Raw genomic sequence first — 11791 nt, 5'->3', positions numbered from 1 at the left:
TCAATATTTGAACGAAGGTATCCGGGGTAGTTTTCCCCGGAGCCTGTTTTTTCGTTGTTTGGGCTCCCGCCTCATTTCAACCCGACCCATTGAGTTAAAATACCGAAAACAGGAGTCGGTAGAACCCGACCCAGTGATAGCAAGACGGAGTCTCCCACGGTCCTAACGGCGGGTACAACTAACGCTCACCAGCAGCAATGCTACTTTCGGGTTGGTTGCCCGTCACTTTCTCCCGTCAATACATCATTAAGCTTCCACCGTAATACTTCAGACCACCACACACACAAACACGGCCTTCTCTCTCTCCTCTCCCTCTCTCTCTATCTCTCTCTAGAATCCAGCGACTGACCACCCACTTGGATTTATCGATTCCGCCAAATCACCTTTCCTTCCTTATTCCATCGATTCTGTTATATAATTCATCCAAACGCGGCCTTTCTACTTCCTCACCGTTTCTCCCCCGGTAAACGCTTCCTCAACCTCCCCTCCTCCTCCTCTCTCTCTCTCTCTCTCTCTCTCTCTCTCTCTCTCTCTCTCTCTGTGATCTAAACGTCATCGTTTTCCGAAGTCCATCCCCGGTGAGCGCGTTCTGACGATCCGAGTGAGTGAGAAGCGAGTCAACTCTCTCTCAACGCTGTGTTATTGATTTTGTACTTGATTTGTTATCTGGTCTGTGTTGTGTCCTGTTTGGTTGCCGAGAAAAAAAAAAAGAAAAAAAAAAGCAGAGTGCGGGAAAATGGAATTTGATTGATTTCGATTTTCGCGGCAAACTTTATTGCGAATCGCGAATCTCTTCTTTTTGTTTTGGGATCTAGTGCTCCAAAACTTTTTCACGATCGTTAATTATTATTCTGCTGGGCCCCGAGGATTCGATAATTTGAATCATATTCGTAATCGATTAGTAAATTTTTGTTTCTTTGATTTTCTCAGCAACCAAACAGCCGGTTAGTCACTAACACATACTATCATATATGTGGATTCTGAAGGAATTTTTAATTTTTTATTATATTTTTTTTGTTTCATTGCTATGCAGTAACAATGAGTACGCAGTTGTTAGAGATTCAACCAAAGGAATTGAAGTTCTTATGTAAGTTCATCGTTGATTGATGACCAATGCTAATCATTTTCTTTGTGATGTAGTGTTTATTCGATTGCTACAATAATCGTTGTTTGAATTTTTTTTACGTTTTGGTGTTGCTGGTTTTGCTGATTTCATGTAGTTTACATATTTTCTAGATTTTTTTTGTACCGAACAGAAGATCGATTTTGAAACTATGAACACTGAACAGATTGATTCACATTCTTGTTATCTATGTTATGTTTTGTTTGCCCATTGCTTTTGAATTGTAAACTGATGGCGAAATATTTCTCGTAGTTGAATTGAAGAAGCAAAGCTCATGCTCGATTCGGCTTACCAACCTGACTGACAACTATGTTGCTTTTAAGGTGCATATTGCATTTTGTTTGTTTTTCAAATTAGTGAAAACTGCATATGTGCATTTTGTTGAGTATGATGAAATATTAGATGGGTTGTAATTAAGTGATGAAATTCGCAGGTTAAGACTACATCCCCTAAGAAATACTGTGTGCGCCCAAATGTTGGTGTTATCTTGCCGAATTCAGCTTCTGAGTTTTCAGGTATGCTTTTTCATGTATCTCATTTGGTACATTTCAAGCGCGTGTTAATGTTTGATTGTTCATGTAAGCATTACTTCATCGGTATGTAGAGAAGCATGAACTTTGGCGCTTAAGTTCCGCTTCTGAATTTTCGGATTAAGATGACAGGAGAAAAAGATTAACCATACATTGACATTTTTTATATATGCTGTCTCCTTGTGGATAGAGTAGATTTGCTACTATAAGGTTTTCGGGTTGCTTTTACATGCTTTAGGCATCATTTTTTTGGCATGTGATTCGATCACAATGTAATGACATCATTTCTTGGGGTTTAAATTGCATGACTTTCTGATAATTTTCTTCTTTATTGGGTCTTGTTGTAACCATTTAAATTTTGTCAACATAGTTACGATGCAAGCACCACGAACCAGTATGACAGATATGGATTGCAAAGATAAGTTCTTAATCCAGAGCACGGTTGTTTCTTCTGCAACAACTGACGAGGATGTTACATCTAGCATGGTAAAGTCTTGGTAGTTATTTTTGGTCTTGAGATTTTGTATTGATTTCTCATAGTTTATGTTTTACATTCACAGTTTTCTAAAGATGGTGGCAAGTACATTGAAGAGAAAAAGCTAAGAGTTACCCTCGTTAGTCCACCCAACTCACCACTGCTGTCACCAATGATGGTAGACTTGAAGCAGGGGCTCGGCCATGAACATTCATTTCTAAAAGATCAATTTGGTGGAGTTGAAATCCTCCCTCCGCTGAACAAGGTTAGAGAATCTATTTTGGCAATGTTTGATTCTCTTCCTCTCTCCCGCTCCCCCTCCCCTTCCTTCCTTCCCTCCCATGGGCTTGCAGAAAACTCAGTGTAGTAGAATTTTTTCAGGAAGTCGGAATAATTTCTTGGTATACTGGTATGTGGTTCAAGTACACCGTGCAAAATTCACTTCCGGAATCTCATTTTCGGGTTCTTATTTTGGACCAGGTTACTAACGATGTGAAGTTCACCGCTACTAGTGAGAAGCCGAAGGCATCAACGAAGACTGAGTTGAAACCATCAAAGGATGTAGAGTTGAAACCAGAAAAAGATTTTGAGTTGAAACCAACAAAAGACGTGGAGCTGAAGCCAGCAAAATATGAGGCGTTGGAGCCAGAAAAAGATATGGAGGTGAAACCAGAAAAAGAGGCGGATTTGAAACCAAAAAATGAGGCGGAGTTGAAACCAGTTATAGATGTGGGGCTAAAATCAGCAAAGGATGTGGAATTGAAACCGCTGAAGGCTATGGAGTTTAAACTGGCAAAAGATGTGGAGTTGAATGCAACAAAGATTGTAGAAGATTTGGAGTTGGTTAAGGATATCCAAGAGATGAAATCAAAGCTAAATGCACTTGAATTAAAGCTGAGCCAGGTTTTCGTCTTGAACAGAATTTTCTTTCGAAACACATGATATTATTGTGGTTCTTATTATTAGTCTGTGCGTTGCTTGTAGAAACTGACCTCTACGCTCTAGCAGTATTCCTCTACATCATGCAAAGAGTTTGTTTACTGGTTATACACTACGCGAACAGTTTTCAAAATGCACTATTAACTAGGTTTCCGTTCTTCGTTTTTCAGGCTGAAGTTACTATTTTAAAGCTAACAGAGGAGAGGAGTTCAAGCATTCAAGAAACGAGAATTATGCAGCATCAATTAGTAAATTTCTCGCACCCCTTCCTTTTTATATTCTCGCAACTCTTTTTGTTTGTCTAGTGATGAATCCGCGGAAGTCTGAATTATCTGGTCGTGTGGTTATTACCTGTGGAAGGCTTGGATAACCCACTGTCAAATGATCTGAGCTCAAATGTTTTGAACTGTTTTTCAAGTTTTACTTTGGGCCTGTCGTAATGTTCATCCTACTGTTCTTTCTTCAACTGCGCATATTTTACCATGTACTGTAAATTGCGCAGTTGGGTTTAACCCAGCTGCATTGCATTTACAAAATATAAAATTTTCAACCAGGTGCATTGCATTTACAACATTTATACTAAGGAAATTTCAGAAATGCGTTCGTTGAGCAAACGAGTCAGGATTTCTAATGACTGCAGCAAGTTTTTCCAACACATGCTAATCTCTTTAACGCTTCATGCTCGTGTTTGCACTTATTAAGACTTGTTCATGATTGCAGGCACGACTGAGTACAAGAGGTGTGGATGTGAAAAGAGTCCATGTTGGATTTCCTCCCCTATTTGTTTGTATGGTGGCGATCATCAGTGTTGCTCTCGGATACTGTCTACGCCGTTGAGAAACATGTGCATGAAGCTAGAACCGTCGGCGGCAGTTAGATAGATACGTATAAAAGAACCCGTCTTCCCCGTTATAGATGTACAGATGAGGTATAGAGGGGAGAATCTAGCCAAATTTTCTCACAGTAGAGATATACACTGTTTTAGTTTTCGGTAAGGTTTGCCTTGTGTACTTGTTTTGAAAGCATTGTGTTTTGAAGGAACTATGTGTGCTACTCTAATGGTGTTTATATTTGATGATCGTGGTCTTATACTATGTTAATCGCTTGTTTAATCATAAATTTAAATTGGAAAAATATTATATACATGGAGCGGCCCGGTGTGTCGACATATAGCATCTCGATGTAATAATGTATTATCGGACTGAGACGTCACAATAACAATAAACTGGTGTCATATAAGTTACTTTCCTACACATGATCTCTATGTACTCCTTGTTTTGAAAGCAAGCATGGTGTTTTGAAGGAACTATGTGTGCTACTCTAATGGTGTTTATATTTGATGATCGTCTTATAGTATGTTAATCACTTGTTTAATCATTAATTTAAAATGGAAAAATATTATATGTATGGAGCGGTCTGGTGTGTTGACACATAGCGTCTCAATGTAATAATGCATTATTGGACCGAGACGTCACAATAACAACGGGTGTCATATAAGTTACTTTCCTAGACATGATCTCTATGTATCCAATCGATTATATGCAAACAAAGCTTTGAGCTTACTGCCAGTCGGATCCACGCTATTGGCTACGACGTTGACCACCAACTCTCCGACCGGTACACCTTCCTTCCCAAATCCGGGAAATTTTTCAATGTGCTCGGGATCTTATTATATAAATGGAGAGAAGTTTCTCTTTTTCCAAGTGTCCCTGGACTACCTGCACTTGTATAATGATATATAACGTATGTAACCGTGTTTCGAGCACACTGAAAATCTTTTCCCTTTTATGCCCTGCCCTCTTTAAATGTTCCCTTAAATTTTTATTTTATTTGGATTGGATTTGTTTGATTTCATATCCATATTTTCAAGGGAAAAATTTCCAATTTAGAAACGAAAAAAGCATACCATTATTTGCTACCAAGTAATGTGCATTTTGGTAATTATAATTTTAAATACTTTATAGTTTACTATATCTAGAAGATTTTGTTTTCCAATCATTTGACTCATTACCATGTCTGGTAATTAGAAAATAATGGTACTCCTACTATAAATAAGGGTACATCAATCTCCGTAATTTCATCTTGTACTCGAAATTTCATTACTAATCACACGTTTCGACTCTCGGAAAAGAGAAATGGAGAAATCCACACTCAAGTTGACTTTCTTGGTGACTCTTCTGGTCTTTGTCTCTTGTAAGTCTTTCTCACATTGCGTTTTGTTAACATACTTGTATGGTTATTTGTCCGCGTTCCACATACTTGAACATACCGCTTCACGAGCTCATTGTTGATGTCACGTTATTAGTTGTTTTCAACTACAAGAATATTGACAGTGTTTAAAATATCGATATGCAAATTTATGGAAATAACGATTGATAGATCGATATCGATGCCTTCGATGAAAATTACAGAAATTTGCAATGGGGTGGGTATATTATCTCATTCATATTTAGTTGAAATTAGATAAAAATTTCTCAAAAATAAATTCAAAAGTTCGAAATCTGCAATAGGTTCCGACCAAATTTTTGTAGTAAATTAGTAAATATCGTCGATATGAATTGATTTTCTTATATTCCGTAGATACATGATGAAGTTTGCATTTCACCCCCTTGCAATATCGATCCTTGATTTTTCGAATATTTTGACAGTAATATCGATAATTCCGTAGATAACTTAAACAATGCATATTGTTATGATATGAGAGGTCGCACTTGGTGCGATGGCAAGTGCCTTCGCCCATGAGCGGTAGGTCTCGGGTTCGAGACTTGGGAGCAGCCTCTCCATAAATGGGGGTAAGGCTAGCCGACATTCACCTCTCCCAGACCCTGCCAAAGCGGAAGCCTTGTGCACTGGATACGACCTTTTATATTGTTATGATATGGATAACTATATAATTTATGTATCCATGAAATCAATAAATAGACGACATGTCTATAGTTGGCAACATGTCGATATGATTTTTGACATCTGGTGGTCGGACATACCACGTGATCTCGTGGCATGCCCCATGGTTCTCTGTATGAATAATATTTTATAAAATGGCAGGTTTTTCAAAAGAAACTGAAGCAGCAAGAGTCCCAACAGATGGAGTTGGACTTGGAGGTTTGGCATCTGTGGAACCAGCAGAAGGTGAAAAGAGGTGCAGTTTTTGGTGGCAATGCAGCCAGATATGCCCTCCGGGATGCGACGGCAAAGTTTGTTATCGTGATGGACGTTGTGGATGTACTTGCTAAACCATTTTTTGTTTTCTTTGGAGAATAAAAAACGATGATGTCTTTGAACAAGAAAAACAATAGAAAATAAATATTAAAAATCTAGATAAATTGAACATAACGTTTCAATTTGATCTAATTTACATAAAGATGATATCCACGTGTAGTGCCTCGAGAGATGTTTCAATGTGATCAGTACACAGGGTGGTACATTACGTGTCATTATATAAATAGTGAGATATGTGTGTTAACAAATAATTACTTAAAAAATAAAATTTCCCACCATTTATATAAAAACAAGTAATGTATCATCTGTATTCCATTCATAATGAAAAATTTCTCTAATGCCTCGATTTCAATTTTTTTGGTCATTGTGATTGGTTTGGTTATAAATTTTAGTTAGTGGCGATTTATGTTTGGAAAAAACAAATCCGTTTGTTTTCAGAAAAAAAAAAGTTTTTTTTAAACCAAAATGATATGTGAGATTTTCATAGCATCTCATGTTGGTTGCTAAGATTTAAAGGAAAACTAATGAAAATGGCTTGAAAACTTTGAGTTTTAATGATAAGGACAAAATAAAGGGTAAAGTGAATAGTACCAGATTGACTTTTTAGTGTAAAAATGTGGTTTTTCGTTAAAGTGAACAGTACCGGATGCTTTTCGTTAAAGTTCCCAAGATTTAAATCAATAGAAGTGGTATTTACCATCAATCATTTTGTCCATTTGTGAAAAATATCCATTAAAATTCAAGAAACCACCAATTCAAGGTGAGGGGGTGATTTGATACCATCAATTTAATGAAGATTTCTTACTGAAGAATCAAAATGATTTTAGGGTGATTTCAAATTAGTCTCAACTTTTTAAAACATTTTAAATAACTACCTAACGTTTTAAAAATTAGACATCCGTTAGGTCACTGACATTAAGTAATGACTTTACCAACATTAACTGATGATGTTTCTAGTATTAAATGATGGGATAGACAAACAATAAAGTTGGTCTCTACTAATCGGCATCTTTGGAGCTCTGATTCACCAAACCTACTCCTTTCAACCAAGTTAAACCATAAATTTGCTTTACTTAAATGCGTCGATTTGGAAACTCAAAGCTTTATAGACGACTTCAGAGTAAAACTACGCTTTAATAATTGTCCACATCATCAATTAACGCTAGTGAATCTATCAAATTTTTACTTTCTAAACGTAAATAGCTATTCGGAATGTTTTAAAAGATTAGGACCAATTTGAAATTACCTCTTAAAATTTGATAGTTATCCGACTAAATTATTTATATTTATTCTTCACCATTAAAATGTCGTATGGTCGCCATTCAGTACTACGATCTAGTGGTATTCCTCTTTAAGTTGGAAGTGGGAGATCTTAGGTTCGAACCTCGTGGATGAAAAATTTGATACCAAATTAGGTTGTCCATTATGTGGTTTACCCAAACTTTCCCTTCCCTAATATAATATCGATGTACTAAAAAAAAACAAAAAAGTCATATGGTCACCCAATGGGCCACTTATCACATACCCACATGCCCATATTCTAAAAGGCCCAGCAGTCCACTCTCAAAATCTATTTTTCTTTCTTATTTTTCTGAAAATAAAAATTAATTTAGAAAGGAAAGAGCAGAGAAAAATTGAGAGAGAGAGAGAGAGAGAGAGAGAGAGATGGGGAGGGAGGTATCAGAGAGCTGCGTGGATAGTCTACTAACGGAGATGGTCTCCATGTACTGCAATCGGTTATACGCCAACAAGCCCGAGCTCGCCGCCAGTAGGATCGACGCTATTGGCTACCAGGTCGGCCACCAGCTCTCCGAGCGGTACACCTCCCCGCACTCTATCCCAACCACCCTGCCCTCTCTAATTGTCCTTTAATTTCATTGTAATTGAATTGGCTTTGTTTAATTTCACGGATTATGGGTTTTTAGATCTGAAAATGCATATTTTCGAAGTGTTTGATTTCGAAATTTGTCCACTTTTTTTCCGTTTTTAATCGTTTGGTAGAGTGTTTGGTTGCTTAGAAAATGTGGGAAAGTAATTCCAAGTGTTTGATTTCGAAATTTGTTCTCGTTTTTCCGTTTGTAATGATTTGGCAGAGTGTTTGGTTGCTGATGAAATGTGGGAAAGTAATTCGAAGTGTTTGATTTCGAATTTTTTTCTCTTTTTTTTTGGTTTGTACTGATTTGGTAGAGTGTATCGTTGCTGATGAAATGTGGGAAAGTAATTCGAAGTGTTTGATTTCGACATTTTTTTCTCTTTTTCCCGATGATTTGGTATAGTGTTTGGTTGCTGGGAAAATGTGGGAAAGGAAAGCACATGTATGTGGCATTGAATCCTATGCTATTTTAGGTCTGCTTATAACTTAAAGTAAACAAAATAATGCTCATTGTAAATCCTAATCAAATTGTAGGAATAGGAGTGTGATTATGGTTATATTTTACTTGTTAGGTACACGATGGAGCGGCCTCGGTTTACTGATCATCTGGATGCAATTAAGTTCATCTGCAAGGACTTCTGGTCCGAGCTCTTCAAGAAGCAGATTGACAACTTAAAGACGAATCATAGAGTAAATTTTTAGAATCATTTACTGAATTGGGGTTCTTTATAAGTTCTTTGTTAAGGTTAATTTGATAAGACTAAGACGGTGTTTGTGTTGTAGGGTACTTTTGTATTGCAAGATAATCGATTTCGTTGGGTTTCACGCATGTCACTTGATCCTTCCGAGAATGGAGACTTGTCTCAAGAAAATGCTGAGGCGGCTGAAAACAAGGCAGTTCAAGAACCAAACATGCATCTCCATTTCTCGTGTGGAGTCATAAAAGGGGCTCTTCATAACTTGGGGATTGCTTGTGCCGTTTCTGCTGACCCGTCCCAACTTCCTGCATGTAAGTTGTTCACTCTTTAGTGCTTTAGAATTATGAATACAATTTCTGTGCACATTTTAGATTCATCTAGCAATGCTGTATATGATATTTTGTTTAACAATAATAAACCCATTGATGTAAAGTTGGAAAATTTGATATATCTGCGATAATTCATTGTTTTTGGAGTAAATCATCTGTAGAATCTATACCCTTTGCAATCCACTTATATGTTAAGCATCACTTTGCAGTGTCAGCTGCCAATATCCTCTTTGTAATCTTACCAAAAGTGGGTTAAGTTATGAAATTTTGGGCTAGTGAATAAGGGTCCGTCTGTATCCCGCTAGTTAAGAGATGGTGATTCGAACCTATGATAGTTGCTTTAGTGTTTTTTGACTTATTTTTGGCGGTTCATGTTTCATTAGAGAGCAGTATATTACTTTGAAGTGTAGTAGACGGTAAGAGGACGGGAATTTTGTTGTCCAGCCATGCTTAGAATTCCATATTTCCTGGATAAGATGTGACGAAATCAATCATAATCTGCCCTGTGTATTCTGCTCGTGGGCTCAAGTTTCTGTTTCCGAGAATCAACACTTGGTGTATCACGGGTTTCACTTTGTCTGCCTTACTTTTGGAATACAAATGGTGTTGGTTGATTCAATAGCTTGTCATGCAAACTTGTTTTATCCTATAAAAGCATCAAAAGCCTCAACTCTTGAATAGTTGGAGTTTTGGATGGTTTTCTCCTTTGGTTTTTTGACGTCGTGCTGCTTGCAGCTTGTTTCGTTCTTGCAATTTGACATCAATAAATATCTGTGTCTATTTTCTTTCAAACATATCTGTCATTATTATTTCATGCACTGAAATACTGAAACTGATATGATCTCACGACTCTCTCGACGTATATTCCATTCGTTGGCAAGTTGGCTTAAACTAAAAGATTATATCTGCTTGGTTTGCTGGCCTCCTTGTAGTAATGATCGATTCTTTTTGCTGAAATTGTTGAACAGGTTCATTCGTGGTTCGTATAAAGCCCTGATGAATGCTTGTCCAAGGAACTTTCGGAAAAGTTGTGCTTTAATTCATCGGCTCGTCGAGATTTGTAATCTTCTCCTTTCTCTTATGTACAAGAATTTATACTTTGATTTCGGAATTTCGTTGTAACCTTCAAACTGAGAAGATTCATCTGGGAGAAATCACAAGATTGTACCTACTGGTGTTGTGAGGGTGCTAATGTAGGAGAATGTCGACAAACATAAATTGTATTTATCCTACATTCCTAATAGCTAATACAGGGCGTTGAGACCACAAGATTTACTTGAACCATGTTTCTAAATTACCCGATCCATTGCCACTTGGTACTACGATGTAGTGATATTTTTTTTCACTTGTAAGTGTGTTGAATTTTTGATGTGTATTTCATATCAAAACAATTACAAGATGAAACAATATATAGGAAAAGAAAGAGAACATAAGGCTAACTTGCCTAACTTGCCTAATTTACACAAAGAAGATTGACTAGCCTAACTTTACTAGTCATCCAACATGTTTATTTCATGCATGCATTTTAACAAAAGATATGACTTGCATGCATTCCAACACTCCCCCTCAAGCTGGATCGAGGGGATTCCTTGAGCCAAGCTTGGACAGAATGCGCATGAACTGAACCGTAGAAAGAGGTTTAGTAAAAATAACGCTTTGCTTCTTGCTGCGCCATGTTACCAAGTTCCCACTTGAAATGGCTTCGTGCCCAAACAACTAACTATCTTGAAATGGCTTCATGCCCAAAGAAACAAACTTGAAATGGCTTTGTGCCGCAAACAAACAGTAATGGCTTCGTGCCACAAACTTGAACAACGTTAGGTAGAGCTAAAGCATCCATCGAGCTCTCAGCTTCATAATGTTCTCCAGCCATCTTGGCTTAGAGTAAATGTTCTCCAGCCATCTTAGCTTAGAGTAAAAGAAACTTAGCGGAAACGATCAACAGAGCATCCATCGAGCACTCAGCTTCATAATGTTCTCCAGCCATCTTGGCTTAGAGTAAAAGAAACTTAGCGGAAACGATCAACAGAGCCAGGAATTTCGAGTTCCTGCTCTGATACCATGTTGAATTTTTGATGTGTATTTCATATCAAAACAATTACAAGATGAAACATTATATAGGAAAAGAAAGAGAACATAAGTCTAACTTGCCTAATTTGCCTAATTTCCTAACTTGCCTAATTTACACAAAGAAGGTTGACTAGCCTAACTTTACTAGTCATCCAACATGTTTATTTCATGCATGCATTTTAACAAAAGATATGACTTGCATGCATTCCAACAAAGTGAAAAGTCTTAAGTTTGATTATAGCTAAAGGCGAATTCAGACTAAATTAGTAGCAACTGGATTAGGCACTGACATCTATTTTCATTGTTAAAATATGAAAACCAAAAGCTCTACGCTCCTCGTCTATCTATCCAAGGCCCTTGGACCAACAAACTAAGCCATCACACTCAAAAGACAAACTGACATAAAAAGGGTTCACCATCATCTAGCGTCTCAATCTACTAAAATAATGACATATGTTAAAAAATGCTTACATATGTTATTATTCTATTAAAACATGATATCATAATGACAGTAAACCGTTTCTATAGAAGACAA

General features: G+C 37.1%; 2 protein-coding genes across 5 annotated transcripts; both read left to right on the top strand.

Annotated features, from left to right (window-relative positions):
• The first annotated feature begins 245 nt into the window (after positions 1-245).
• Positions 246-4167, top strand: LOC126594249 (vesicle-associated protein 2-2-like). 4 transcript variants are annotated; one of them, XM_050260485.1, is made up of 9 exons: positions 246-578; positions 1034-1087; positions 1376-1446; positions 1557-1638; positions 2024-2139; positions 2214-2393; positions 2609-3031; positions 3238-3315; positions 3788-4167. In XM_050260485.1, exons 2-9 carry the CDS (start codon positions 1039-1041, stop codon positions 3902-3904), a joined length of 1116 nt encoding a protein of 371 aa, XP_050116442.1. In that variant the 5' UTR covers positions 246-578; positions 1034-1038; the 3' UTR covers positions 3905-4167. The 4 variants fall into 4 exon arrangements, with proteins under 4 accessions (XP_050116442.1, XP_050116441.1, XP_050116440.1 ...); XM_050260484.1 differs by having other exon boundaries at positions 246-605; XM_050260483.1 differs by having other exon boundaries at positions 247-601.
• A 3784-nt stretch (positions 4168-7951) lies between these two features.
• LOC126594250 (uncharacterized) lies at positions 7952-10467 on the top strand. Its single transcript, XM_050260487.1, has 4 exons — positions 7952-8109; positions 8738-8849; positions 8943-9168; positions 10155-10467. Exons 1-4 carry the CDS (start codon positions 7952-7954, stop codon positions 10181-10183), a joined length of 525 nt encoding a protein of 174 aa, XP_050116444.1. The 3' UTR covers positions 10184-10467.
• Positions 10468-11791: the final 1324 nt, after the last annotated feature.

Source organism: Malus sylvestris, chromosome 12 (assembly GCF_916048215.2).
Source record: "Malus sylvestris chromosome 12, drMalSylv7.2, whole genome shotgun sequence".
Lineage (NCBI taxonomy): Eukaryota > Viridiplantae > Streptophyta > Magnoliopsida > Rosales > Rosaceae > Malus > Malus sylvestris.
The sequence above is the reverse complement of the archived record's forward strand: the minus strand, read 5'-3'. Positions and strand labels throughout refer to the sequence as shown.

Bases quoted from the DNA above. Each gene is read 5' to 3' on its own strand.
- LOC126594250 (XM_050260487.1), top strand. From the start codon at position 7,952: ATGGGGAGGGAGGTATCAGAGAGCTGCGTGGATAGTCTACTAACGGAG. The intron at 8,110-8,737 runs CTCCCCGCACTC...TGTTAGGTACAC, and splicing joins CAGCTCTCCGAGCGGTACAC to GATGGAGCGGCCTCGGTTTA. The intron at 8,850-8,942 runs GTAAATTTTTAG...TTTGTGTTGTAG, and splicing joins ACTTAAAGACGAATCATAGA to GGTACTTTTGTATTGCAAGA.
- LOC126594249 (XM_050260485.1), top strand. From the start codon at position 1,039: ATGAGTACGCAGTTGTTAGAGATTCAACCAAAGGAATTGAAGTTCTTA. The intron at 1,639-2,023 runs GTATGCTTTTTC...TTGTCAACATAG, and splicing joins TTCAGCTTCTGAGTTTTCAG to TTACGATGCAAGCACCACGA. The intron at 3,316-3,787 runs GTAAATTTCTCG...TCATGATTGCAG, and splicing joins GAATTATGCAGCATCAATTA to GCACGACTGAGTACAAGAGG.